At 30.5% G+C, this 27,916-nt stretch overlaps 1 protein-coding gene across 4 annotated transcripts; it reads right to left on the bottom strand.

The window, feature by feature from the left end:
- Nucleotides 1-194: 194 nt before the first annotated feature.
- On the bottom strand, nucleotides 195-26,640 carry LOC134686783 (coiled-coil domain-containing protein 181-like). 4 transcript variants are annotated; one of them, XM_063546545.1, is made up of 8 exons: nucleotides 26,493-26,640; nucleotides 19,688-19,870; nucleotides 13,583-13,781; nucleotides 12,469-13,202; nucleotides 10,291-10,359; nucleotides 9,265-9,300; nucleotides 4,055-4,206; nucleotides 195-3,108 (listed from the first exon to the last, which is right to left on the bottom strand). In XM_063546545.1, the coding sequence occupies exons 2-8, from the start codon at nucleotides 19,856-19,858 to the stop codon at nucleotides 2,937-2,939; spliced, it is 1,533 nt and encodes a 510-aa protein (XP_063402615.1). In that variant the 5' UTR covers nucleotides 19,859-19,870; nucleotides 26,493-26,640; the 3' UTR covers nucleotides 195-2,936. The 4 variants fall into 4 exon arrangements, with proteins under 4 accessions (XP_063402615.1, XP_063402616.1, XP_063402617.1 ...); XM_063546546.1 differs by lacking the exon at nucleotides 9,265-9,300; XM_063546547.1 differs by lacking the exon at nucleotides 10,291-10,359.
- Nucleotides 26,641-27,916: the final 1,276 nt, after the last annotated feature.

Below are 27,916 nucleotides of genomic sequence, written 5' to 3'. Positions count from 1 at the left end.
TAAGGGCAATTTCTCCAAAAGAAAATGGACAGTAGGTCATTTTCCTGGTAATTTTTTTTAAGGTCTTAACTACTTTTGTACTATCTGATTAGCATGTTCAAAATATTATATTATACAGTCTTTTCATTTTCAATATTAGAGAAGGATGATTCAAAATTTACAACTTATTTCCACACATAAATCAAAAACAGGCATATTTATAAAATATTTATTTATTTGTAAAATGTTCTACCAGATAAAATGACACAGTATAATGACAGCACTCACTTCCAAACACATTCTGTTACAATATAAAAACAATTGTATGCATAATAAGTATAAATAATTCATTAAACTACCGTAAAATCCATAAATTCAGATACATGAGTTAATAATGGAAAGGGACCATCTCAAAATGTTATTGAACCAACTGAAAGCAAATGTATATGGCTCAAATTGTCTCTAATCTACCTAGTAAAAGTGAGAGAAACAGGTTTCCTGGTAAAAAAAAGGGGGTGGGGGAAATATGATAAAATTTTAGTTTCATGACAATTACATCTGGAAATCACTAATCTTAGGCATACCCTTCCAACTCCCCTTATCTATGTATGACTTTGTAGTGCCCACTTTTCTGTGTTCCTAATATGTTTGAAATACATTTTAACTCTAAGACAGAACCTCATCATGTGGTATATCATTGGTACGGTAAAATGTACCTTTTATGATAAAATTCTGCAATTTACTCATGATGCTTATGATCACACTCATACCTATCAAAGAGGTTAAAACAGCAAATTTAGAAGTAATTCAAACAAAACCCACTCAATCATACAGGAGTCTTTATGCTTAACTTTTGAGTTCAGAAGCCAGAAGCTCATTTTTGAAACAATTTAGTTGGATTCTGTTGACTTGTAGAGATGTACAAGCCTGAAAGCAATTTCAAAAGCCAATGCAGTAGGACTTGTGTTAGCATTAAAACTGATACAGAGGTCTTATAGAAGTTTATTCCAAAATTCAAATACTTTCCTTCAACATTCAATTTTACATCAAAGGAAAACACAAATACAATAAACAGTTTTTTTTCAGATAAACTTTTGAATTCCATCAAGCAAAGGTAGGGATAAACTGATGGTTCAGTAAATAGGCCACAATCACAAGCATTCACTGTGAATATTCAACAAAACGAGTTATTACAACATAATGAAATTGTTTATATTGTGCCTAAACATGATAAGGTTAATTAAAGCAAAAAATCTACTTTTTTTAATGATTCAAGATTTCACATGACAGAAGAAGTAAACATGATAGGACATAATGCGTAGGAGAAACATTTATATGAAACCATAATCAATGAATCGGTAGATTTTTCAACAACACTAAATTTCAAATGGGAGAAGGGAGCAATATTTATTTTCCAATCAAAACATTGCCATCTTTTTTTTAAAACAGAAAGTTGACAAACCAAATTCAAGTACATAAATAGAAGATTGAACAATTTGTATTTGGTGTTAAATAACCTCTCAGCAGAATATTCAGTGCAGATCTGTCATTTAAAATTGGCAGCAGGAGAGCAATAAAGTAATCAACATCTTAGGGGAGATAACTCAGGTAAATATCATCCATTCTGTGTTCATAATAAGCTTCCTTGCTGCTTGCTTAATTTATAGTGGCAAGTATTTCATGCATATTTAGGACAATCTAGCACAATGATAAGAGTATCATGATTATATCTAATGAATACAGATATTGCTGGAAAAAAATTGAAGCCTTAATATATAAAGTTATGAATGAAAATATTTGGTCTGCATAATTCTCCAACTCTTATTCCAATTCAAAACAATATTTTTCTTGATGCTAAAGTAGTAAATCTGATTTTTTTTTACATTTTTAAAAACAAAAATAAATTCATCAGCAAAATACAAACTGATAATATAACTGAATTAAACACATAAATAAATCTAGTTTTGAATTTATTTCTAATATTTTAAAGATAATGAAGTCAGATAATAATAGAAATTAAAATAACCCTTATATTTACTGGAATTATGATTAATAATAATTTGTATTGTCAATAACTTTATTTTACAACTGTTTTCTATGAAACTTTACTTTTTATCACTTTTGGGGAAAAAACATATAATGCTAATGACATACTAACTATTTCTATAGGACATGGATAAACACTTGTTCTGTAGATTATATTGACAATGACATGATACATAATATAAAGCAACATAAAATTAATAACAGGAAAAATTTACAGAAAAAAAATATTTTCTTTTTTGACAAACTGCATTAAAAAAATAATGGTTTAAAGGACCAGAATAAGAATTATTTAGAACATAGATTTTTTTCTTCTAAATTTCTATTTTTTCAACAGTGAAAAAAAGACCAAAAATTACATATTAAGGGCTAAAGCATTTATACTCTGATCTATATTCTGTATTCAGCAGGAAAGGGGAGAGAAACATGGATTGTTAAACATAAACATAGTTTAAAGCTTTGTTCCACTTTTCACTAAAAATATAAAACATTCAATTTTCCCCCAAAATGTTTCTATGTTCTTCTGTTTTTGGTCTACTAAAAGACACCTAGATTTTCTATGCACATCTTCTGTCCTCTTTCTCTATCCCTAAGTAGGTATCTATCAAAGTTCTCCATGAATACAGGATATGGCACACTTACACACACACATTCATCAATCGTGAACATGATTTTCCTGATAAAAATATAATAACAAATTACAATCATCATTCTACACCATTCCTAAAGAGATAAATTTAATCAAATATCACAGAAACTTTGTACCATGCCATGGAAACATCATAGTTGCCATAGAAACTGGCAGTAATAGATATAATGAAGTAACCATAGCAATTATCAGATCTATGCTCTTCCTATTCAGTCAGACATCCCATAAGTCTTTGCCTATTTCAAGCTAGTTCCCATAGCAATGATTAAAATCTATAGCCATAATAGTCCACATATTTAAATGCATTTGATTGTTTTATGGCTTTGGCGAGAGCAAGAGATTTCCTTGTTTTCCGTGCTGCAAGGCGATGCATTCGTGCTAACTGTTTCTCTTCCTGTCTGTGTCTTTTTGCTTCTAAATTCTTTCTCTTTAACCATCTAAAAAGAAACAGAATATGTTTATTACATTCAAATAGGATAAATGGTTCTGATTTTTCAAAGAGTAAGAATTATTTTTTTAATTTTATGTGGATTGCTGTCTCATTGAGTACCTTACATCTCCTTTTATTAATATAATACGCATACATGTAGATCCATTATAATTATTTTATTACCAGTTGCTTTACTCTTTCTGAGTATAGGTTAACCAGAAAGTCATCTTTTTTCTTTATAGAAGTCTTGTCTCTGCTTCAGCAGAAGTTTAAAAATGTAGATCCCTTATGAGAGGATTGGGACAAAAGAGGGGCGAAAGATACCTGAGGGACAGTCAAACTCATAAATCGAAAATAAACTGACAAAGCCATGGCTAAAAAAAAAAAGACAAACAGAAAAATAATAGTACACAAGACACAACATAGAATAATAGTATTTTCATAGATATAGTCATATTTCTACCTTTAAGCCTTTTAGATATTTGCAATTTTGTTAACTTATATTTATTTTTTACCTATATTCAAGAAATCTATGAAAATTATTACCTTATGAATAATAATAAATCAACATAAGTTGAAAGGACAAACAAAAACAATGGCGGATTTTAGATGGACAAAAAGTAAATAAATCATTATAAAGGTTCAGCTTTCTCCCCAGGGCCTGAAGCACTGTGGTATCCTGGTGCTATATTTTCTACCATTGTGTTATATTGGATGATTTTATTAAAGAATGTATAGGGGCCATGGTACTATATTTTTTTTGAAACCACTGCTAGAATAATTTTAATGGTGCTACAGTATTTGAAAATTCTGTTGGGAACACCTAAGGTTGACAACAGACCTCATGGATTAAGCTTTTCCCACTTGCCCACCCTGTATACACATATCCTCTAAAAGCTTGGTCACAATCTGTTCTACTCCTGATAATAAACCCCCACCCTGTATACACGTACCCTCGGAAAGCTTGGTCACAATCTGTTCTACTCCTAATAATAAACCCATCAGTCTGTTCTTTTTCTTGACGTCTTTTCAGTAATTTTTCTTCCCGTACTTGTCGTGATTTTGTCTTTAACCAATTGTTATATGCCTCTTCTATTTCTTTTGCCTAAAAATAAATTCGATTGTATAAAACGAACCACTAACACTAGTCCAAGAAAACCTTTGATAGTACTTTCATTCATATAGTTAGAAGTTTGCGGTATCATTTTTATACCATATTTAATCATCTAAAGATAAAAGTCTTGTCCACTGCAATATTTAGAATGAAAAAAGTTAAAGCCTCCGATGTGAAAACTTGTTACTGTCATTACCCAATCACCTTTGTGGTATTTAAATACCTATTGCCTGACCAGTATAAAAAATTGTCAACACAATTTGTCCATTTAAATTGTATGATAGGTATTGTGAGAGCTCATTAACAGGTGGTCATTTAACTACACAGTAAAAAAAAAATCACTAAAAGGTAAAATTTAAATGACTGATAGCTCGCTTGCTTTCCTCATGTATCATGACCCAAGTCCTGAATAGACTATTCTATTTAGAGATGGGACATTTTAAGCCATTTCTTTTTGTGTCTCTTTACAGTGAAGATGGAAATTCAATCAGTGAATTTAGTTTATAAAAAAAGGAGATATAATGTTTGCTTCATGGTGTTTTAATGTGGGATATATTTTAAGTTTCTGATTCCTGATAAGGAGTTAAAGTGTTTGTGAAATGGATTTTTTTTTGATAGCCCATACAATTGTGAATAATTCTATAAGATGAATTATGTGTGGCTTGGTGTTTTCTAATGGGATATATTTTCATGTTATATTACGATTCCTGAATTGGAATAGAAGTGATGCTAAGTTTCATTTAATTATACATGGAATTACTGTGAAAAATTCATTTTCAATATATCAAAAAAAATACAAATGGCTTAGTGAATAGAAATTTCAGTGCTTTATTCTTCATTATGAAAGTGGGATTTACCAGAATGATTTATTTGTGATTGTTAGCTAAAAAATAAATTTACAATAATTATCTTTATTAGAAAGAACAAATTTTGTATTAAATGTAAAATGTCCCAGACCTGAATAGAATAGTCCATTCAGGACATTGGACATAAGGAAAGCAAGCTAGCTATCAGTCTTTAAATTTTGTCAATTTGAACAACCAGGTAAATCTACAGGTAGTTAAATGACCACCTGTTGATAATAGCTCTCACAATACCTATTGTACAATTTAAATGGACAAATTGTATTGACAATTTTTTAAACTGGTCAGGCAATAGGTCATTCACTACCACAAAGGTGATTGGATACCCACAGTAACTAGAGAATGAAAACAGTCACCTGCAATGAGTATTTTTTTACCATGACTGACTGATAATGCTTCAGTGTTGTTAACCTGAGATGAGAGTAGGAATGCTGTAAACCTAGATGAGAAAACAATGAGATATATAGGAACTGCTGCCACCCTAAGTTAAAGAAGATATGAGATACTGTGGATTCATTTATTTTCATGGATACCATTTTTCCTGGATTGAGGAAAACTTGCATTTTCATGGATATCTATCTTCATGGTTTTGGCAAAGTCTGCATTCATTTCTTTAGACAAATTGTAATTCGTTGAACATTTAAGTTTGTGGTTCTCCAATGCCAATGAAATCCATGTTAATTGGTATTCCATGAATATTAAAATGAATCCACAGTATATCATATATTATACATGCTAATATAGGGAAATAGCAATGAGATTTATTGTAAATGATGTTACCCTCAGGGAAAGTAGCAATGAGATTTATTGTAAATGATGTTACCCTCAGGGAAAGTAGCAATGAGATTTATTGTAAATGATGTTACCCTCAGGGAAAGTAGCAATCAGATATATTGAAAAGGCTATCTTCTTAGATGAAATTTAGAATGAGATACATTGTAAATACTGTCACTGAAGGTTAAAGTAGATATGAGATATATTGTAAGTGATAATAAATGATGTCACCCTCTGTGAAAGTAAGAAAGATATATATCATGAATAATGTCAACCTAGCCCTGGGTAAAAGTAGGATTGAAAAATATTGTAGTTGCTGTCACCCTAAGTTTATGACCAACTTTAAGACATCATAAGTAAGGACCATGCACTTTGAGAAACCCACTAACCCTAAGATATGTTGTAAGACCATTCTTAGACATGTCTTAGTCCTAAGAGCTTCGTGAAATGGGCCCCATGAAGAAGTCAAGACATTGTATACTAGTATCATGGATTTTCCTTATTGTATATAATTAAAATGTTTCTTTATTTTTATACATCAAATTTTCTGTTATATATGAAAACTGGACTGTTGGAAAACATGTTTTGCTCTATTGATTTTTTTGTGTTGCATATATATAAGGGATAATTGAAATACGTAGATTTTTCCAACTGCATAAAATTTCTAAAATTGCAACTTTTATTAAATGAAACAAACAATATTTCAAGAGAAGCAACTTTCCTACTGACATGACTGACAATTGTTTTTATTGTAGATTTTTTTTGATTTCACAACTGTTAATCATAAAAATTGTCACTTTTATTAAAGAAATATAATGTTAATGTCAATATGTTTTATAATACGTGCATTCTTTATATAATTTTTAATGTTATAGTCTCTTGTAATTCTGTACAGAATGGCTCTCTTTTTATATTTATATATGTTTACATTTAATGTAATGTTGCATAATATATTATTGAGAGATGAGACTTAAATAAAATATTGAATTGAATTGAAAATATTAAAATAAAAATTCAACACTTTCCTAATTACATGTTATATACATTGTTATAAAAACACTGAGGTTTAATTTGTTTATTTAACATTTTTATCTAAATTCACATTTCGCCTTAGTTCAATTCCCATATCGCCTTAGTATTTTTTTTACCTGTTTTACCTGGAATTCACAACTAAGGCGAAATGGGAACACACCGGTAAAAGTAGATATGAGATTTATTGTAAACGCTTATAAATAATGCACCCTAGATAAGTCAGAATAAGATTATATTGTAAATGTTTTCACCCTTGATGAAAGTCAGAATGAAATACATTATTGTAGGTGGACAAAGGGTAAAAAACATTTTCTGGACATTTTTGGCAAGTTAGATTTTTCTATTTACGATGGTTTGATGGATAATATACAATACATGTACTTTGCAGTTTACCTCTTTGTTCCAATTTGTAAGATGTACAGAAGAACAATAGCAACAAGAATGTTACAAGATAGATGTACTGACAATAGCAACAAGAATAGTGTGAGGACAACTACGGACAATAGCAACAAAAAATCAATATATGAAAGTTAGCACAAGACAAATGTACAGACAAATACAGACTAACATTAATGTACAGAGCATGTTCTTGATTAAAGCTATGTCTAATATAACCAAAAATTATAACAGTAAATTATTCAAATGCACATTTACGCAAACAGGAATATATACTCAAGCATCTTTTTGATTAAATCATAATCAGCATCATATATACCTGTTTACATGGTTTAATCATAATCAGTTATTTATTTTTGAATACCGATGTTCAGTCATAATCATGATCATCTCTGTGTTTTATCTAAATAGTCATAATCATCTCAATGATTTTATGAACCCAGTTTCCCTTGTTTGAATTCCTTCTGCTTTAAAATGTAAATATTCACTTTTCAGTCATCAGCATTTCAAATATATAATGCTTGACTGAGTTTAACCAATCATTAGTGACTTCAATGTCTATAAAAACTGTGGCTGAATTTATCAAATCATGAAATAACCAAAAGTGTAAAATTTTCAACCCTTCATTCTTTTCTTTTTCAAATGAAATTAAAACTTTTATGTATCTAGTTTTTTCACGAAACCACTGTAAAAATTTCTAGTGACAAATCTTCATTCTTGGTGACCGACTTATCAAAACTAAAATCCCTGGTGACAGATTAGTCTTCAATGATAAATCAAAGTGTCTTGTTTCTAATTAGAATGAAAAATTTATCCGCATTGACAACCAAAAATATATATATAAGTAATGATAATGTCAGCAAAACAAAGCACTAGAAAGAAGGACAACTGTTAATGATCATTTATGGCTCAAAATAAAATTTCTAAAACAGCAAATTTTTCACTACCCTCATTCAATCGATAAAAATGTATTGTTTTACACATGTGGTGTACAACCATCTTGGAAGACTTAAGATATTTTAGATTGAATGATATTTAACATCAAGTAGGCACTATTGGCTTTTTTGCACTGATCGGTTTTATTTGTGGAGGAAGGTAGAGGACCACTGACCTTCGGCAGAAAAACTAACAATCCTTGTCAACAAAGATGGGAGTTAAACACATCTGCCATGAGCAGGATTGAAGTTCACAACCTTAGTGTCAAAATGATCATAGAACTAGTCAGTAGATCAATAGAAGAAGTGCAAAATTAAAAGTGTAATAAATATATGAAAGATAACAAATATAAGAATTAATTATTAATTATAGAAAAAAAACAAATCTAATTTTTGAAATGTATCTCAAAATCAATTAACAATGCCTTCTAGCTCCCTTTGATTAGAGGTATTTTTTACACTAGCAGTGGATTTTTTTTAAGCTAAATTCAAAATTTACTTAAAGTTTGAATATTTTTATCTGAGACAGAAATCATAAAATACAAGTTTTAAATTTTGAACAAGGAGGTTTTAGAACATTCTTTGCTCACATTTTCAAACATTTTTTAAAAGTCTATCGTAATATTATAGCTGATGTAATACAAATGTCTCTTTTAAAGGAAGACAACCAATCAATGTTAAATTAGAAACAGAAAACAAAATTTGAAAAAATAAACAAAAACATATCATTTGTACAAGTTTTATCGAATTTTATATTATTCTCAGTGTATTCCAAATATATTCTGTGTACTAGTATTAATGAAGCATTCAGCCAACATAAGAATTATGAAGCAGGGATCCAGTGACAAACTACAGTAAACTGGATCCTTGTCTCTTAAAAATTCCATGGATATGCTATGTATTATCTGGCATACAGCGTAATTTCTCAAAAAGTGAAATTTGAAGACTTTTAAAGCTTTACAAGAACAGACAAATAAAGCAATTCTGTACAAATCACTCAATTGGTGTCAATGGGCTGTGAACTCTTACAGTATAAAGTTTGGGCCTACCTCTGATTCAGTAATGGACTCATTCTCATCTCCATGCTGGTCCAAAATATGAAATTAAAATAATTTGGGTCAACATTCAGTCTCATAATTAAAACAATAAACATTAAATGGAGACAAACTAAAAGAATTATTTCCTTTTTTTAAAATTTTGAACGAGAGTAGTGAAACATTGTGCTGTTAGTTGTTAGCCAAAATGTGCTCCTCCTAGAGGGCTCACAATAATAAAAGTACAAATAATATCATAGGTCAATCAAAAATCCAAACACAATAAGAACAACTTTATTAGCAGTACATGTACTTCATTAAAGGGTCTAAAAATATAATTTCATATATAGTTTTGGATTCAGATCAATTTTGATTTCCCTCCAGATATATGTAGAATGTGCTGTAAAATAATTGTCAGTATGTAACAGTTCTAAATGTTGGTTTATATCTCAAAAGAATAAAATTTAAAAAAAACTGAATCACATATTATGTTTCCTTCTTTTATCAAGTGAGAAATATTTTTAACTCTTTTAAGTTATTTATACTTTAAAAAACAGTGCTACATCCTATTTTGTTGGTAAAAAGGCTTTAATTAAAAGACAATTTTAATTTCATCTCTTAAAAAGAGTTAATTAAGCAAGCTGAATAGTTTGCTCCCCAGTGCCAAATGTGAACCAGAAAAAGCTCCAGAAACCCAAATAAAAAAATCAGCTAAATTCACTTAATATATTGCATAATGTAAAAGATCTAGTCTGTTTAACTGGTATGTGATAATAGTTAAATTTTATTTACATGTATAACTCTAATTTACAGAACTCAAATTTTTACACAATTTCTGATTTTTTTAAAGTTTATTTTTCCCATACAAAATGGAAGATATATAGACAACAGATGAATATGAACCAATTTTTCATGCACGATAAAAGGGAAAACACCACAGGTCCGACCCAGAAACCATATTAGAAGTATAGTATCATGCTACAAGCATTAGAATTTAGATAGAACAACATCAGAGCCCTCTAGTGAGAAGTTTTATCCTACCTCCTCGTCATCATCGCTGTCATTGAGATGATCACCTGACCCCTCGTCCTGCTGGTCTCTGCGATATTTCTATAGTCAGATAGTTAAATATATTAGTTCACAGCAAATACATACAATCAGCCACAAAACAAAATGAAAAACAACTTCATTACAGCTGATAATTAAGAACATTAATTACTGTGGATTCATTTATTTTCGTGGGTACCAATTTTCTTGAATTGAGGAAAACTTGCACTTTTTGTCCATGAGTTTTGATGTGTTTTGTTATTTGATTTTGCTATGTGATTATGGACTTTCCAAATTGATTTTCCTCTAAGTTCAGTATTTTTTTTTTATTTCACTTTTTACTTCGATATATATTTCGTGATTTTGCATTTAGGTTTAGTACATAAAATTTGTATTTCGTTGGACATTAAAATTCATGGTTCCCAGCGAAATCCATGAAAAATTGTTATCCAAATATAATAATGAATTCACAGTAGGCCGTTATAAAAAAATCATATATTTTCTACACTTGTGCAAAGGGTCAAGGGGTAAGTTATTTTTGGTTATTTATTCTAGTTTGTTAATCATATGCTCTGAAAGAGGGTGGGAGGGAAAGATAATCCAGGATTTTTTTATTAGGGCCTTTAATCTGTGCAAAAATAAATATTTATTTATTACGAACAAGCACTTGTACATGCCACTATGACTAAGAACTTAGCTACATGTATATATATGAGACATGTACCCCATGCAACACAGTGTGTCATAAGTCCTAGGTATATATGTTTTCTATAAAGCAATGATTTCATGCATGAAATAATGATGTTATCAAAAATGGGGAAAGTCCCAACATTGCATTTTGCAATGAGTGAATTTGTATCAAAACTATTTTAATGATAGTAACGGTACATGTATAAAAATTGTCTGAATATCAGTCCTTATCACCCTCAAAGTAGACAGTAGATTGCACAATATAAGCAAATACTTAAAAGATAATTATCAGAAAATTTCGACAAAAAAGTATAGTGTACAAAAATCCCCAAGTAAAAGATTTAAAAGCCTGTAAAATTCTGTAAAAAAAAAGTTTAGCAGCAGTTGTGAAGTTGGCAATAATTAATTATTCAATTACAAATGACAAGTGGACAAAATATGAAGGAAATTAATATCATAATAAAACCAGCCAAATCAGTATTTAATAAAATTGTTGATAATTAATAATTGATATAGTTAAGTTAATTATTAACTTAATACAAATAACAGCAGGATAAATAAATAAAAGGAGGATGGGGCAAACATTAACAAGACAACAACACAATGACACTTCCTGTAAATGTAGCAATGCAATGTACATTGTATACTCAACAATATACAGGGTTAGAAAAAACTATACTTGTACAAGTACTTTTAATATGGATTCTGTACGTGTGAACTAACTTTTTTTTATGAATAATATCTCAATGGCAAACTAACATTTTATATCTGCTTGAGCCGGCACCAGCAGTCAAAAATAAACTGTTTAAGTTATGACCAGTAAAATAAGACTGTTTTCAAAACCTTGAATAAAATGCTTTTAATAATAGAATAAGATTTACAAACTTTTTTTTTATTTAGGACCCTATCAATTTCCAATTTGTAACTGAAAAGACACAATTCTTTTTTTTTTTGGCTTATTACATAAGTATAAATTTTTTGGGAAGATATTCGAAGGAAATATATTTATTCAGTTTTCGGTGAGGTTCATATTAAACTCAAGTTTTTCTCTTTTCAAGTTTAATCTTAAGTTTTCTGTTATATTTTGGACAGTTGTCTTTTGCTGTTTTTCATTTGGTCATCAAGTGTTGTCTTTTTTGTATAATCATTTTGTTGGTCCCATGGTACATTTTGTATTTACTCCCCCTCTTTTATGAACCATCTATCTGGCATTTAAAACAATGAAAATTGTCCAAACTACTAACTACCTCTCCATAGTCAATAAGAAGTAAACTGTCAAAAGTAATAATCTTAGAATTCACATGATCTTGGAATAATTCTCATAAGGACTCCATCTTTTTACCAACCCATGAGATAAATCACCAAGGTGATGATAAGTTAAACTATTTTTAAAGCCCATCTGGTTCAACCTTTGTTTTTTTTTTGTATTATTGATATTATAAAACACCTGATCCCCTCCATTCATCTATATATCATTCTTACTTTTTCATGATTTCCATTCTTCTTTCGTTCCTGATCTTCATGTTTTTGTTGTTCTTTCTTTTGTTCTCTCTTTTTCGACCACCAAGATTGAAAAATGTCATCATTATCTCGCTGTTTTGTATATTCTTCCTCTTCTTTTCTCCTCTTTTCTTCTTGTTTTCTTCTTTCCTTTTCTTCCTGTTGCTGCTTCAGTAGTTTCTTATCCTCAGGTGTCATTGCATAAGGTGAGTTATATGAAAAATTTTCTAATGGTCGATGAGAGTCGTGTGTTGTTCGTGCCGACTGAGCACGCTGTTTTGATGAACCAGGACGAACAACTCTTCTAGAACTGGAAGAACTGCTAGATGGACGTGGATTGGACGGCGGTGTAGGTTGGCGGGAGGACGATGATGAGCGATTTTCCTTGTTATCCTCGTCTAACGATTCGTCAATAAACTGTGGTAGTCCCATATCTTTGGCTCTAACATCATCGGAACTTACAACCTCAAATTTACCATCTTGTTCTATGACAATTTTTTCACTATTATTGTTTTTATTTTCAGAATCTGTCTTTGATTTTTCAGAGGGTCGTGGTGTTTCATCATCATCACTAGGGGGCACCACCAAATCAACTAGAGTGTCTTTGAATCCAACTCTTGAATCCTTCCTTTTGTCTGGTGGAGTCGGGTCTTTGGCTAACTCTTCATTATAAATTTTCAATTTATCTTTCACATCATACTCAGGGGGGTCTTCTTCTACAAAAGGTTAAAAAAAAATACATAAGATAAGGAACAGCAATCAGAACCTAGCAGTCCTAAAAATGTAAAGAATCAAGCAAAATGGACCAAAAACTAAAATAGAAAGAATAGAAAAAAATTGCCTAAAGATTTTTTTAAACTACAGAATTAAAGGAACGCCAGATCCTCATGTATGTTAATACCTCAAGCTGTTCTTTCACATTTTATTCTTTTTTGTATTGTGGCAAAATCTCTTCATTTTTACAGAATAAGAAAATACCCAGTATACACATTCTAATGAAATTCCCTAACAGAATAAGAAAATAAGCTTCTACAGCCCTCAAACAAAAATAAGCAATTATTATAGGTTTTCCGTACTGCATTCAAGTTTGCTGTACCTGGTAACCCTAATTCACTTTTCATCATTTCCATTTCTTCCAAGGCTCTCTTCTGATCTTCAGTTATTTTATAATCTTCAAGCTCAGAATCCTCGTCATCAGTTGATCGACCTTTTTGACCTTTGTCTTCTTCATCGTCACTTTTATTTGGAGATTCAGTTTCAATTTTATCTCTTTTATTCTTCAATTCATCATTATCCTATAATATAAGAGACATTTTAAAATGTTTATACTGCAAAAAATGTCTTTTGTTATCGATGTGCGGCTTCAATGTTGAACTTGTAGGCTAAATCTAAAAAAAGTAAGATTCTTACCATATATCAATATTGATATCATTATAAATAAATCAGTTATGTTTATTTTATTATTATTTAGGGACAACATCAAAAGATCAATGTAGGATAAAAAACTTAATTCACATAGCTTTTTCACTGACCATCTACCCCCCCCCCCCCCTTTTCAATTTAAATGTCAATTAAACAAAATAACCCCCACCCCCCGAACTATTTGAATTAAGTTTGTTATTCTTCATCGATTTTTTGATGTCGTCCCTTACTATAAATAAATAAAAAACAAATTCACACGTTCTGTAGATTCATTTTTTTCGTGAGTATCAGTTTTAATGGATTGAAGGAAAATAATGCCTATGAGAAAAATATCTCTATTCTTTTTTTTAAACTGATGTAATTTTCAAAAGGTTCAAAAATGTTCACCATTTATTTATCAATTGCCTAAGAGTATGTGCAATAAACGCAGCTAGTCCCAAAGTAGTGTTGTTATTTTTAAAATTCTCCAATCAGCTTTTGGATTGTGTTGTTGGGTTGCATGTATTCCTAATTTCTCCTTATATTTAATATAAATAAGAAGATGTGGTATGATTGCCAATGAGACAATTGTCAACAAGAGACTGAAATGACACAGAAATAAAAAACTATAGGTCATCGTAAGGCCTTCAACAATGAGCAACGCCCATGTTGCATAGTCGGCTATAAAAGGCAATGAAAAACAATTCAAACGAGAAAACTAACGGCCTTGCAAGTATATTCTCAAACACCATACTGCAAGTATATTCTCAAGCACCATACCATTCCTTTAGCATTCCATCTTTTTATCATAAAAAAACAATTGCAGTCAACTCATTCCTATTTAAATGCACCAATCAACCACATAAATATCCTTGACACTCTGAATGTCAATATTCTATTCTACACAGACAGGTCTAATCCATATATCATACTAACTACATTTTCTCTAAAATACTAAGCCGATTCCCCTAATTAATGGCATTACTTTTCTGAAGATATAATTCCATGCATCTGAAATCCTCCTCATTTTCCTTTGAATTTATTAACATTATCTCTTTACTTCATGTTAAAAGTCTCTTATCATTTCTCAGATATTTCCAAATATTTCTGCTTTCACTCCATTTTAGCAGATAATTATATCAAAAACACTAAGATAGGTTACTAAGAAAATAAACATACATTTGCCAGTAAACTGCACAGGGATAAGAATTGAATATATGATAGTAAAATATGAATGACAATGAAATGTTTCTTTGTTGGGAAATTTATCTCAGGATAGACACATTTATAACAATAAATATGAATCCAGGCCAAAGTAACAACATAATGATTCACATTAGAAGAGCCTTTCACTTGTTTAAGCATTATTTTATGATTTCAATTAAAGTAATAATTGAAAAAAAATATCATTAAAAGGAGGTGATTATTTTTTGGTCATCTGTCTGGTATAAACATTTTTAAATTTTTGTAAATCTTTTTCTTTTTTGTTTTTTATTTTGCAAACTCTGGCCTGAAAGATGCCAATCTCTAAGAGACAACTGGGATAGTAAAACTATGTATATAGATACTATCAAATACATGTAGCATCATAAAAGGTGACGTTTCCTCGACAGTAAACATTTATAATAATGATGGGCTTTATACACAACTATTTCACACTGCATTGTTCAATAAAAGGTATACTTCATTTATCATACAGCTTAAATAATATGACAAAATTATCATTTCTATAAACCCTTCATGATACTATATGAAAATAAGAATTGCAATGAGTGCCAATAAGACAAATCTCAGCCAGCTACATGTACCAAATGACTTAGATTTATGATGTAAAAATAATATATGGTATCATTGCCAATGAGACAACTCTCCACAAGACATTTTTTTTAAAAACTCTTCTGATAGACATCCTGGCTTTCGACCTGAAAGTTGAAACCAATGATTTGTCTATTATCTATGAATGGGATTATAAATAAGAAAATAATAGCTTTGTAACGGAGTTAATAAATATTGTCTGGTATCTAATTTAAACCATAGAGATTTAATAATATTTTAAAGGAATAAAAAAGATTTAAATATTTCACTTTAATGAGTTGGAAAAACTTGTATTTGACCATTCAAATGAAAAGCATTGCATGTTAAATAAAAATCAAAATATTTTAAAGAGTAATAACAGTCAAACTTGTATTTACAAAGGAAAACCCAGGAGGGTGGGAGAGAATAATGTTCCCTTATGAACAGATAGTCTTTATACAGAGGTTCATATCACTAGACAGCTCTCTTGAAAAATGAGGAATCAAACAATCCTTTAAAGACAATGATTTGCTATAAAAAGGTTGCCATAGCTGTTAAAATTATTAAAGCAGATTTTACTGTAAAGGCAAAATAATTTTTAATCCCAAAACCAATTATTAATGAATAAATCAGGTAAAATAGAAAAACAGAAAAATGCTCTTAATTATTTAATATTTGCATTACAAAGAAAATTCAATAATGGTATTAACTAGTAAACATTTCTGCTCATCTGTATTTGTTTATTCTATACAGCCACTGATGACAACACGTTTAAATTTGGCCTGGCAACCAGTTATCAGTTATTAGGCTTATACTTGGCGGTATTAAAAGTCTTTCATGTTTGATGTTCGGATTTATCAGTTGCTATTGACACAAACAATACCACTGTTATTGATTTCGTCTGGACATTTCCCTTGTGGTATTATCTCATATATACAATCAAAGCTGTCACATTTACGTTATAAAAATAAAATTCTATTAGTAGGCGGAGCAAGATCTAATTAAGTTTCAAATTCACAAATGCTTATTTAAATTTAGTGCACCCTTTTGACTTGTTGAGAATTGATCGTGATTAACATTTTGACACAAAATAAGAATTCAAAATGTAACTAAATGTACTTAAAACAGCCAAAAAAAGTCGAATAATTTATATTATTCATTGTTTCCATGATAAACAATTTACATTTTTTTTTTAAATTACTTTATCAAGGACTATCATGGTTAAACAGATAATAAATATTCTTTCCATTTTTATTTATATTCTCCACTTATGTATGCATGTGTAAGCACTCTTATTTGTGGATTACTTTTTTATGGATTTTGTTTCAATAAATCAAAAATTATGGCCCCAAATAAAAATCATAAATCCTTTTTAAATGCGTATATTTTCTACTAATTTGCCATAACTACAGCTTAAAACTTGGGGTTCAGAAACCCTGCGATAAATATTAATTCTTTGAAAAAAACTTTTTATATAAATTGTTGTTAGCCAACATTAGATGCCTCTTAAAGTAAGTTCCTTCACCGTTGGTTACAAATGTATTTACTGCAACATTTGTCTTTTTGCAACCATCCTACACCTCCTAAGATTTATCTTAAGAACAAGAAAATTAACACTTAAAAAAACCAGCAAATTATCACATTCATTTTGTTTTCTCTTCAATCAAGAAATGTATAGTACAAAGTTAACATCTAAACCAATTTCCTTATTTTTCTGTATTGGATAAAAAAAATAAAAAATACAAGAAATAAAACAATGTTCTACATTTGTACATATAAAATTAACTATATTTGGGAAATAAATTGTTATCCTCTTTTCCCCTCATACCAAATGTCATTTTTTTGGTATCGGATAAAAAGATTTGAACAGTAAAGACCACTGCTTTTCTTACACAGGAAAGAACAATGCAGATTTAACTATATCTAGGACATAGTATGTATCTATATCATCTTTCCACTATAACAACAACAAAAACTTCCCCCTTTATTAGGGATTATAAATACTTCAAACTACCATTTATGTCCCCTTATCTTTGATTAAGTCCATTAATTTCCTTAAGTGATACAAAAGTATCATTGAAATTTAAATCCCATATCTTTTTAAAATGCCATCGCTTTCATTACAAAATGATTATCTAAACATAAATCTGAAAGTCTATGAGCTCTTTTGTATGAAGTCTTTATTAGTTCTTTTATGGCCTGACACATGTCATAAAGTTATCATAAAAGGGGAGATAATTATCATAAAAGGACTGTAAAATTGGTTACCTATTGATTAGAAAAATCAGTTCATTTATCATTCTTGATTGATAATGTTATATAAATTAGATTAATTTAAAATATATCTTCTTTACTTCTGTCTCAACAAAAAGCCATTAAAACGTTTATTTCCTAATAATATTGATATAAAATATTGTAAAATACGAAACTGTTGCAGCTTTCTATATAACGTTTAAATAAAAGGTACGTGATGAATCTCCTAACTTGAATTCAATCACTTTGCTTCAATTCCGAAAATTGTGCTAATTAATCTAACGTTTTTATCTCTTGATCAAAAGTTGTATAACAGTTATACATAGAATCGTTTTTCAGTTTGTTGTTTGTCATATCTTAGCTAACTAACAATGTAATGTTATTATATATGAATTACATAATCTTTCACACCAACACATTTTTTGTATTTATTTAAAGAGAACACTTGCGACAAACTTTTTCTGTTGGTGTGAATAGGACACCTGTCTCGCTCTTCAAATTAAGATTATAACGCACTAACTATTTAATCTTACAATCCCTTTAAACTTATATCTAAAATGTTAATGAAGTTTGTTTAGTAATTCGGGCTGATCACCATAATTCTTTACCCGATTATGCCATGTAAATCTTTATAAACATTAAAAGTGAATCCCTGAGAATCAGAAGCAGTAGAGACCAAAAGAAAAAAAGGTTGCCACCACTTAAAAAGTACGAACAGAAAGAAGGAAAGACCGAAAGGTTAACGGTCAAGGGAAACACATAGCTGTGTATAGCACTGAACAGTACCCTTTTCTGCACTAAAAAAAACATTATATCACTTCTTTATACATACATGATCATTTGTTTACATAAATTTGTTTGTTAAATACCGCCATATCAATTTACATAATACATAAATTAAATTCTTTTTAAAATTAATGTTCCTTTAAATCACAGCTTGGCAGCCAGATCGACAATAAAGATATTGTAGTCATTTAACTGTTATTTTATTATTCAAGACAGAATACCTTTAATAATATAAGTTGTTTTCTTTGCATAGTTAATACAAATGTAATATATGCTGCAGAGATGCATAAATATTTTTTGTCAAAAAATTTATTTATTCCATATTCTTTCTTTTCTTAGTGTTATATTAAATTTTATCAAATAAAATTCTAAAGTTTACTGTGGATTTATTAATATTTGTCCAACGAATTTCATGGATTTTGTGGGTAAAGGTAAACCACAAATTTTAATACAAAGAAGTCAGGGCTCAGTCAAGTTAGCAGGCGACAAACTCGCATTTACAACTGTTCACTTTGCCAGACAGTCAAAAGTGTAATATAGTCACAAATTTACTAAATAAATATTGAATATCCATAAATATACAATTTTTCCTCATTGACCAAGGATTAATATTCAGGTAAATATAAAATAAATGAGTTTGAATAACAATTTCACAAATTTGCCACAATTTTATATCAGACATACAGCTATAAGATGTTATTATATAATTGAGAGTTTTATTCTTCTGCAAACATGGAAATTTCATCATGGTTATTTTTCACCAATTGCATTCACATCATTTGCACTGAAAATTATTTTGTGAATGCAAAAACATCAATATCAAGTTTAGTTAAAAACTTAATCCAATTGAAAAATAGCCATGTTTACAGTACATGATGTTGTGAAATGGGTGAAAGGTAGGGTCTAAGGATTTGTCTTAAAAATACAAGGTATCAAAAATGAAAGAAAGAATAAGAAAGAAAGATACCTCGTCATTTTCTCCTTTATCTTTATCTGACAACTCGTCATCTTCTTTCTCTCTATCTGCTTTTTTATTTTCTTCTTCTTCTATAAAGGAGTCTAATTCTTTCTCTAATTCGTCATCGTCATCATCATCAAAACTGGTGACTTCTATTTTTGGAGACTCTGTAGTGGTCATCCTGACTGTCTTCTGTAAAAAAAAAAACCAACAAGATAAAAAAAAATGAAATACTGTCTGTCATGTCTGTAAACTTTTTAAAAACTATTTAGCACTAATAAACTTGATTGTAAGTATGAACTTTGTTTAACTATAAATAGAAAAATTATTTTCTGGTTTAATTTCCAAGCACAGTAAAATGAATTGCTGATTTAATATCCCCCTCAATCTAATATCCTTACGACTTTATGTTTAAATGTTACAGACATTAGTTCCAGAGAAAAGTAACCTGTTCACTTGTGTATCCTTGACTCTTCAGTTTATCATGTTTATAGCTACTTATCATCAATAATTTAAACATAAAAATAACCATTAATTAGTTATTGAATTCCATTACAATGTAATTACAACAATAAAATAACAACAAAAATACGTATTTTAGTGAAAAACAATTATTTAATATTTCATGAAAAAAATTAACTGAATTTAAATTATAACTTGAATTTTCTTGAGAAGCTGACAGTCATATTTTAGAATGGATATGAGGTCTCATTTATTTTAGAGATGTACATGTACAGGAGTAATTTCATTTTTTTTTGGTATATCAGCGTAAGTTGTCTAATTAGGGAGCACTAAAATCTTCATGTTGTCCTACCTGAAATATGGGGATGTAAACCACCTGATGTAAACATACATGTAAGCCCTTTATATCTAAGTTTTTTTTATTATTGGATTAGAAGCAAAATTTATACAACAAAACACATGTACATGTCTTCCTGTATGAGTGAATTCTTTTAACACACATGTACAACAACCTCAGACACGTTCATATATATGAATATCATGATAATGTTATTAAAGGATTGTACATGTAGGATGAGTCAAAAACACATATCCCCAAATGAAAATAAACTCATCAAATTTGTATGTAATGAACTAGCATGACTATATAGTTTTAATCAAAACAAAAATAATAAACTCTTTAGATTTAATTTCAAAAATTTAAATTAACGCTTCCCTCCGATGCAAAGTCCCATTTAATAATAAAATGAAAATAACACTTGCGAGTTACATGACATTATCTAGTTTCCAATGGTGAAATATTACTACTAAAAAATGCATAGCGATTCGATTAATTAATTTGATGATCATTTTGTCTGTAGATCAATATGCGATATCATGGAACATTAAGTGATGAAGGATATGAATAATTCATAGAATTATCTCACCATGTTATTGACAGAACCTAGAATATAATTCTCATTTGTTGTCATGTAATCTTCAAAACAATACAATTGTAGCAGAGCATACAAAAGGTGATTCAGGTTAAATCACTCTTGCTGGTGATTCTGACTCTGAATGGTTCACTCTGAAATATCACTCTGTATTTTACATATACATTTGTAGGTCAGTGTTGTACCTACAAATTGTTTAAGGGAATGGCTGTTGATCATGAATTTTGAAGATGGACTAATAACAGGGTATTTCAAGTTTTAAAGGGTGGGGTCTCATTTTAATATCTTTCTAAAATGATGCAATGATATCATAAATCAGGTGAAATTAAACCATGAATTTCTTTAATTTGGCTATTGTCATAGAGGTTACAAAAATGTACATAGAGTTGTAATGATTAATAGCATATTTGCCAACTGAAACAAATGGATAACAACTACTATATTGTCATTAGTAACAATCAATGGCTATTCAATAATTAGATAAATATAATATGCAATATATTAGCTTGGTCATAATTCCTTACATGGAAATGTAGGAATGAAATATTTTCGATTACACCATGCATAGACTCTGGATTATGCCATGGTGAAAGTTCCTCCATTGTTAAATTTTCATCCAAGGAGATCCCCGAATGTTGAATCTCCCGAAGACTTACACAAATGTATTGATGTGGAATGATTGCCAATAAGACAAATATTCCCCAGAGACCAGTGGATGTGTTGTGATTGTGAATGAGACAACTATCCCCCGGAGACAAATGGATGTGGATATATAGTATAGGTCACAGTAAGGCTTTTTTGTTTATCTTTGAGAGCTACATTATACCTTATACATGCACATGTTATACTGAAGTTAAAAAGTGTTTAAAAAATGAAATAAATATTTTCACCAGATGTCCTTCAAATTTAAGACTAGATTTAGCCCTAATCAGATCTTCTCCTTTATTTTGTGGAAAGTAAGAATGTAATAACGTACACACTTGGGGTACAAGAACTGGAAATGAAAAAAAAAGATACACTCTTTAATAAAATGTCCCACATGGTGCAGCTTGATACGACCACAGAGGTCGAACCCTGAACAGTTGGGGCAAGTATGGAAACAACATGCAAACTTGATACAGCTCTGAATTTGGACTGTGATTACATAGTTAAACTAAATAATTTTAAATTGGACATTTACCTTTTTAATTTTTATGGTCCAATATCCAAAATCTAAATACATGGTTAGATTCAGCATATCAAAGAACCACAAGAAATCATTTTTAGATGAAATCAAATAAAGTTCAATTTTGGATCCTTTAGACCTCAATGTGGATCAATTTGACAACTTGGTCAAAATATCAAAAATCTAAATCCTTGTATATGCAGTGTTCTCCCCAGGATTTTTGGATAGCGCTGTGGTAAGGGCGTAATTTTCGACAATTCTCAGTAACTTTATCTTTGCACACAGTTTGTTTGTCAGGGGGGTAGCTAGAAAGAAACGATGTACAAGCAACTACGGACGAGTGGAGTGAGGTGAAAAAATTTTGGGACCCTTTTATGCAGAAAATGTTGGTTTTTTTTCTGTTTTCGGTCATAGGACGGTTAAAAGAGGCGCTATATGTAGTCAGGACTTATAAAAAAATAAAAAAAATATTGTAAAACTATTAATAAATCTTCTGAATAGAATAATACATTAACAACACATATTTGTGATGCAGAATTTACTCAAAATCCTCAAAAATCTGCTCTTCGGGTCTAGGCAGAAACAAACTTCTCTATTACTTTGTCAATATTCACACTGAAATACCGATGAATATGCAGTAATGCTAGTAACTGAATGTCGTTGTTATTTGTTGATCTGACTTTTCCTTCAGTTTTATACATAGATAGTATGAGGATTTAATATACATGTACATGTATAAATTTACAATGGAGAAAAAAAGACTCTTCTTCTATATCCAGACAATAACATTACCAAACAAAGCCTAATTAAGGGATACACTGTAACTTCCATGAGCATGACAAGGACATCATAACAAGAGGAAACATCAGCAGCATGATATAATGAAAACACATAACAAATCAATTACAAACAAACAGCATGCCAAGATAAAGTTACTGAGAATCGTCAAAAATTACGCTCTCACCACAGCGCTATCCAAAAATCCTGGGGAGAACACTGTTATGTATCTGATAACCAAATAAGCATACATGTGAACCTCCCAACGGGAATACAAAACTCCCATTTTCAGCGGTCCCCTCCCGTCGAAGAGGAAAAACTCCCGACAGTCCCGTGCAGAAAAAATATCATGAATGAAAATTTTCAGTTGCCATTTTTACTATTTTGTTTACAAAATTTATCATTGAGATCGTAAAAACCCGAGATTTGTTAAGTCGTAAAAACACGAGGTTTATCGAACGGTATCTGATGTAACCTGATTACGCAACATGTGGAGATTTTAATCCTTGCTAAAGGCTAATTAACAAGTGATAATAGTTTGATTGAACAAGCATAAGGTGTTGGATTATCAATTACTCTATGTGGCTTCTGTTTATGGCACACGCCAAGGATGATTAGAGGTTAATACCAATAAATACCGGCAGTGATAGAAAATGGAATGTTGTTGTCTTAACATTTATCTGAAGTTTTTTTATGCTGAGAAAAACATTTATTGTACATGTATATGAAAATACTGGAAAAAGGAATGGTTGAAGCTCAATGTGAGCTACACAAGCTGACTGAAAAATTATATAAGCAAAATGATTATTTTGTACACTGTTACATGTATGTGTTCAAAATACCAAAACGACAGTTATCTCCGTCTTCAAAGACACCAGCTTCAAAACAACAGAAATATTTCACAAAGTTCAACAATGCCTGGAAAGTTGACTTCAAATGGTGCCAACCCAGTTCCAAGGGCCAAGACCAGGCATACTGCACCACTTGCAAAGTAGACTTATGGGGACCGTAATATCATTACCAGACAAAGTGAGAACCCTTTTCACAAGCAGAAGCATGGGTTCATTTCAACAACTCCATCTGTAGCATCTATATTATTAGTGCTTTTAACCATACAAACCCATTGTTATTGTTTGTTCATTTATTATTTATTTATTATGTAATAAATGTATAGCATATATCTCTCTTATATCTCAAGCCAATGCCAATGAAAACAAATAAAAAAGATCATCATCAGCATTCAACAATGCAAAACAAAAGAAAAAAAGATTATCATCAGCAATCAATAATGTGAAACAAAAGAAAAAAAAAGATTCTTCTCAATTATTCCTTAATATATATGCAGACTTTAACTAATGCCATCCACAAGGAAGATTAAAGAAAAATAAACAAAAAAAACCCAAAAAAAACAGATTTTTAAATTATATGGTTAGTTTTATGTTGAAAAATATGTCGATAAAAAACCTCCTGATCTAAAGTCCAAACTCCTGACCAAAATTTCCAAATCTCCTGATGTGAATTTTACAGTCCATCACATGTAAGCCGACTGCCTGCCTTGGAATTATATAAATCAGGCATCAATCTGTTCATTTTTCATTTATCTCTTCATTTATGTAAGTTTCACCTACCTGCTCTCAAAAATTGAGTGCATGTTTGTTTTGAATTTATCATTGTCGTTCTGGCCCAAAACCGATCCGGCCCCAGGTCAATCTGGCCCCAAGTCGATCCGGCCTAAGTCGATCTGTCCCACGTCGATCTGGCCCCAAGTCGAACCGGCCCCATAATAAAATATGAATAAACTATATTGATTTTGGAGGAATTTGTGATAAATTTTAACAGTATAAATGGAAATTGCAAAAAGTGTCGGGATGACAACAGGTAAGTGAAGTATTGGAGTACTATGCAGTCAAAGAACTATATTTTAAATTATTACGAACATGAGTGTTATTGTGTCTGTTTGTATAGCAGCTTCAACATATTTTAAAATATGAAGATTTTTTTTTATTTTACTTTGTTCATTCACAGAATAGCTAAATAAATATTTACAGTCCAATGGAACCTATAAAATTCAACTCATCATTCATGTCATAATGACTTGTTTAATCAAATCATTAGTCTATTGGTTTGTTTATTCAACAATTGTTTGATGATTGTGAACTAAGCTAATGCCACTCATAATCACGTAATTCAATCAAATCCTGATTAATTAAAGTTACGTAATAGACTGTATTCTGTCTTCTCTTTTATAGAAACTTCAAAGGATTCGGCAAATAAAACAACATTTCTCAATTTGAGAAAGAATTAGGTCCAATTAGGGTCTCAAATTGCAGGTTCATCTATTCAAGCTTAAAAATATGAAAAATCTATCAAATGTGTCAAAAAACTTTTAGATTTTTTTTTGTCAAAAATGAAAGTGGCCGCATCCGTGTTCATCCTCAACCTTTATATCTATGTTATGTATTACACTGACAAGATGAAAACAGTCAATTGAAAGAAAATGCTAATTACTGCTTATAAATGTTTATGTTTGAATTCTTTTACATACGTTTTAATATAATTATACCCAATTATCTTGAAAACTTGTAATAAAAACATAATCAACCTAGTTGTTTTATACTCATCTATTTTTTCAAAGGACCTTTTTGTTTTTACCGTATAAACCTTTACATTAATATAAAATTCATACATATATATATCTTTATTTTTGTTCCTTATATAAATATTTTTTGTTGGGGCCGGATCGACTTTACATTGGGGCCGGATCGACGTGGGACAGATCTACTTGGGCCGGATCGACATGGGACCGGATTGACCTGAAAGCATACATGTGATGGACTGTAGAAGCAATGAAGCGGTGCATCTACATGTATTTTGGATGAGCAAATATCCACTTTTTGATATGGGACGAGCTCTGACGTCCCACGGCCCCAGCTTGTCTGGCAAAACAGCCGATGGACGTCAGAGTAATCTCAGACTTATCAGGTGGGTCTCATTGGGGTCTAAGCGTGACACGGGATTGCCAATTTTTAGTCAGCATGACACATGAAAGTCAAATAATTGTGTTGTGAAAACGGGAAATGAGGTCTAGCGGGACCCAGGAAATGAAAAAAAAAAGAGAATTGCTTACATACATAGTGAAAGCGAGAAACAGGATCGGAACCCCCAAATCAGGTACATGTCAGCATGTACAAATGTAGCACCTTCTTCATAATATAAATAGAATAACTATTAATATTGCCTGCACCCTGCTCTTATTTCTGTGGCAATTAGTTCCCTTATTGTTTAGTGTTGTATTTGATCAAAATAGACTTGTAAATTTATATCACGGAGCTGGCATGTAAGCTGTAACGTAAACACAAACGAGAAGCTCAACACGCACATGCTAGTTGTCAAGTAAGAACGAATCAAGATTGACCTTTATTGAGACATTTTAACGACAAAATGTTTATGTGTTGTATATAAATGGGTAGTTTATTACCTGTTTTATGTCATGAATTCATCGGTTTAGTCAATAAAATGTAAATAAACGGAAATAACTTTGAAGCGGATACGCTTATGTTGTTTGGACGTCGATACCTTGGTAATGTTCACTTCCTCTAAATCAAGCCACAGTTTCGAATTCATATTTTATTGTTGTTTTCTTATACTTCTACTGTAGGGCCTAGAGGCAATAAAAATAATATCATACAATATAACACACGAAAAAATATAAATGAAAGCGTTTTTCAAAAACATTATCGATATTTTTATTCGAAAACACCAGCAGGTGCTTCGTTAGCTTTGTGTGATAGATATTGTGATAAAGTGTTCATTTCAAAATGCAGACCAACCATGGGGAAAAGAAAAACAACACGTGAATTTTTAATTTCGTGACAATAAAAAATGAAATAGTTGGGTTTTTTTTGTCAGTGATCAGATGATCAATTCTTTACGTCGTAAATATAATCCCCTTCCCTTTTCACTAATGTGACCTTCCAAATTAGACTATTTACCGAGTTTGCAATAAAAAAAAGGGACGAAATATACCAAAGGGACAGTCAAACTCATAAATCGAAAATAAACTGACAATGCCATGGCTAATATGAAAAAGACAAACAGACAAAAAATAGTACACATGACACAACATAGAAAAACTGAAGAATAAGCAACCGACGACCCCCCCCCCCCCCCCTCCCTAACTTAAAAAACAATACAACAACTAGGTATGGTCTCATGTGCTCCGGAAGGGTACTGAAGCAGTTCCTGCTCCACATGTGGCACCCGTCGTGTTGCTGATGATATTTTATTCCAGTTAAAGGGCCCATGAAGAGCAAAGCAATTTATTACAATGATTTTTATAATTGTTACAATAATGAAACAATAATGACACAAATCTTAAACATGAATTTAACTATTTCTTAGATGTTAATCTACAACCAGATCAGATCCATATACAGAAAAAGGCATAACAATATATCTATTATTAACAAGCAAATATTCTCAACATCTTTAATAAAACAATATCTATACTATATTGATAGTTTTCTCAGTTCCAAACATTTATTGATATAAATAGCAATATTTTTCAATACCTCTAGGTTTTCTTGAATAAAAAGCCATTGTTGCTTATGTGATAACAAATCCGGTAAATAGTCTAATATGGTAGGTCACATTCATTAAAGGGAAGGGGATTGTAGTTACGAAGTAAAGAAAATATCCGATATCATTTGTGAAACGGTTATTCCATAACAGTCAACCAACTCGTGATGGCATCCGTAAAATTTACTAAGGGATGATTTGAACTTCACCATTTGGAACTCTTGATTTAATAGCTTCCTGGTAAGCAGAAACCCTCTATCAATAAAATCATGATAGGAAATGCAAGCACTGGAATATCGTATCAATTAATTGGGAGATATATAC

This window comes from Mytilus trossulus, chromosome 10, assembly GCF_036588685.1.
Source record: "Mytilus trossulus isolate FHL-02 chromosome 10, PNRI_Mtr1.1.1.hap1, whole genome shotgun sequence".
NCBI lineage: Eukaryota > Metazoa > Mollusca > Bivalvia > Mytilida > Mytilidae > Mytilus > Mytilus trossulus.
This window is presented reverse-complemented; position numbering and strand designations above follow the sequence as displayed.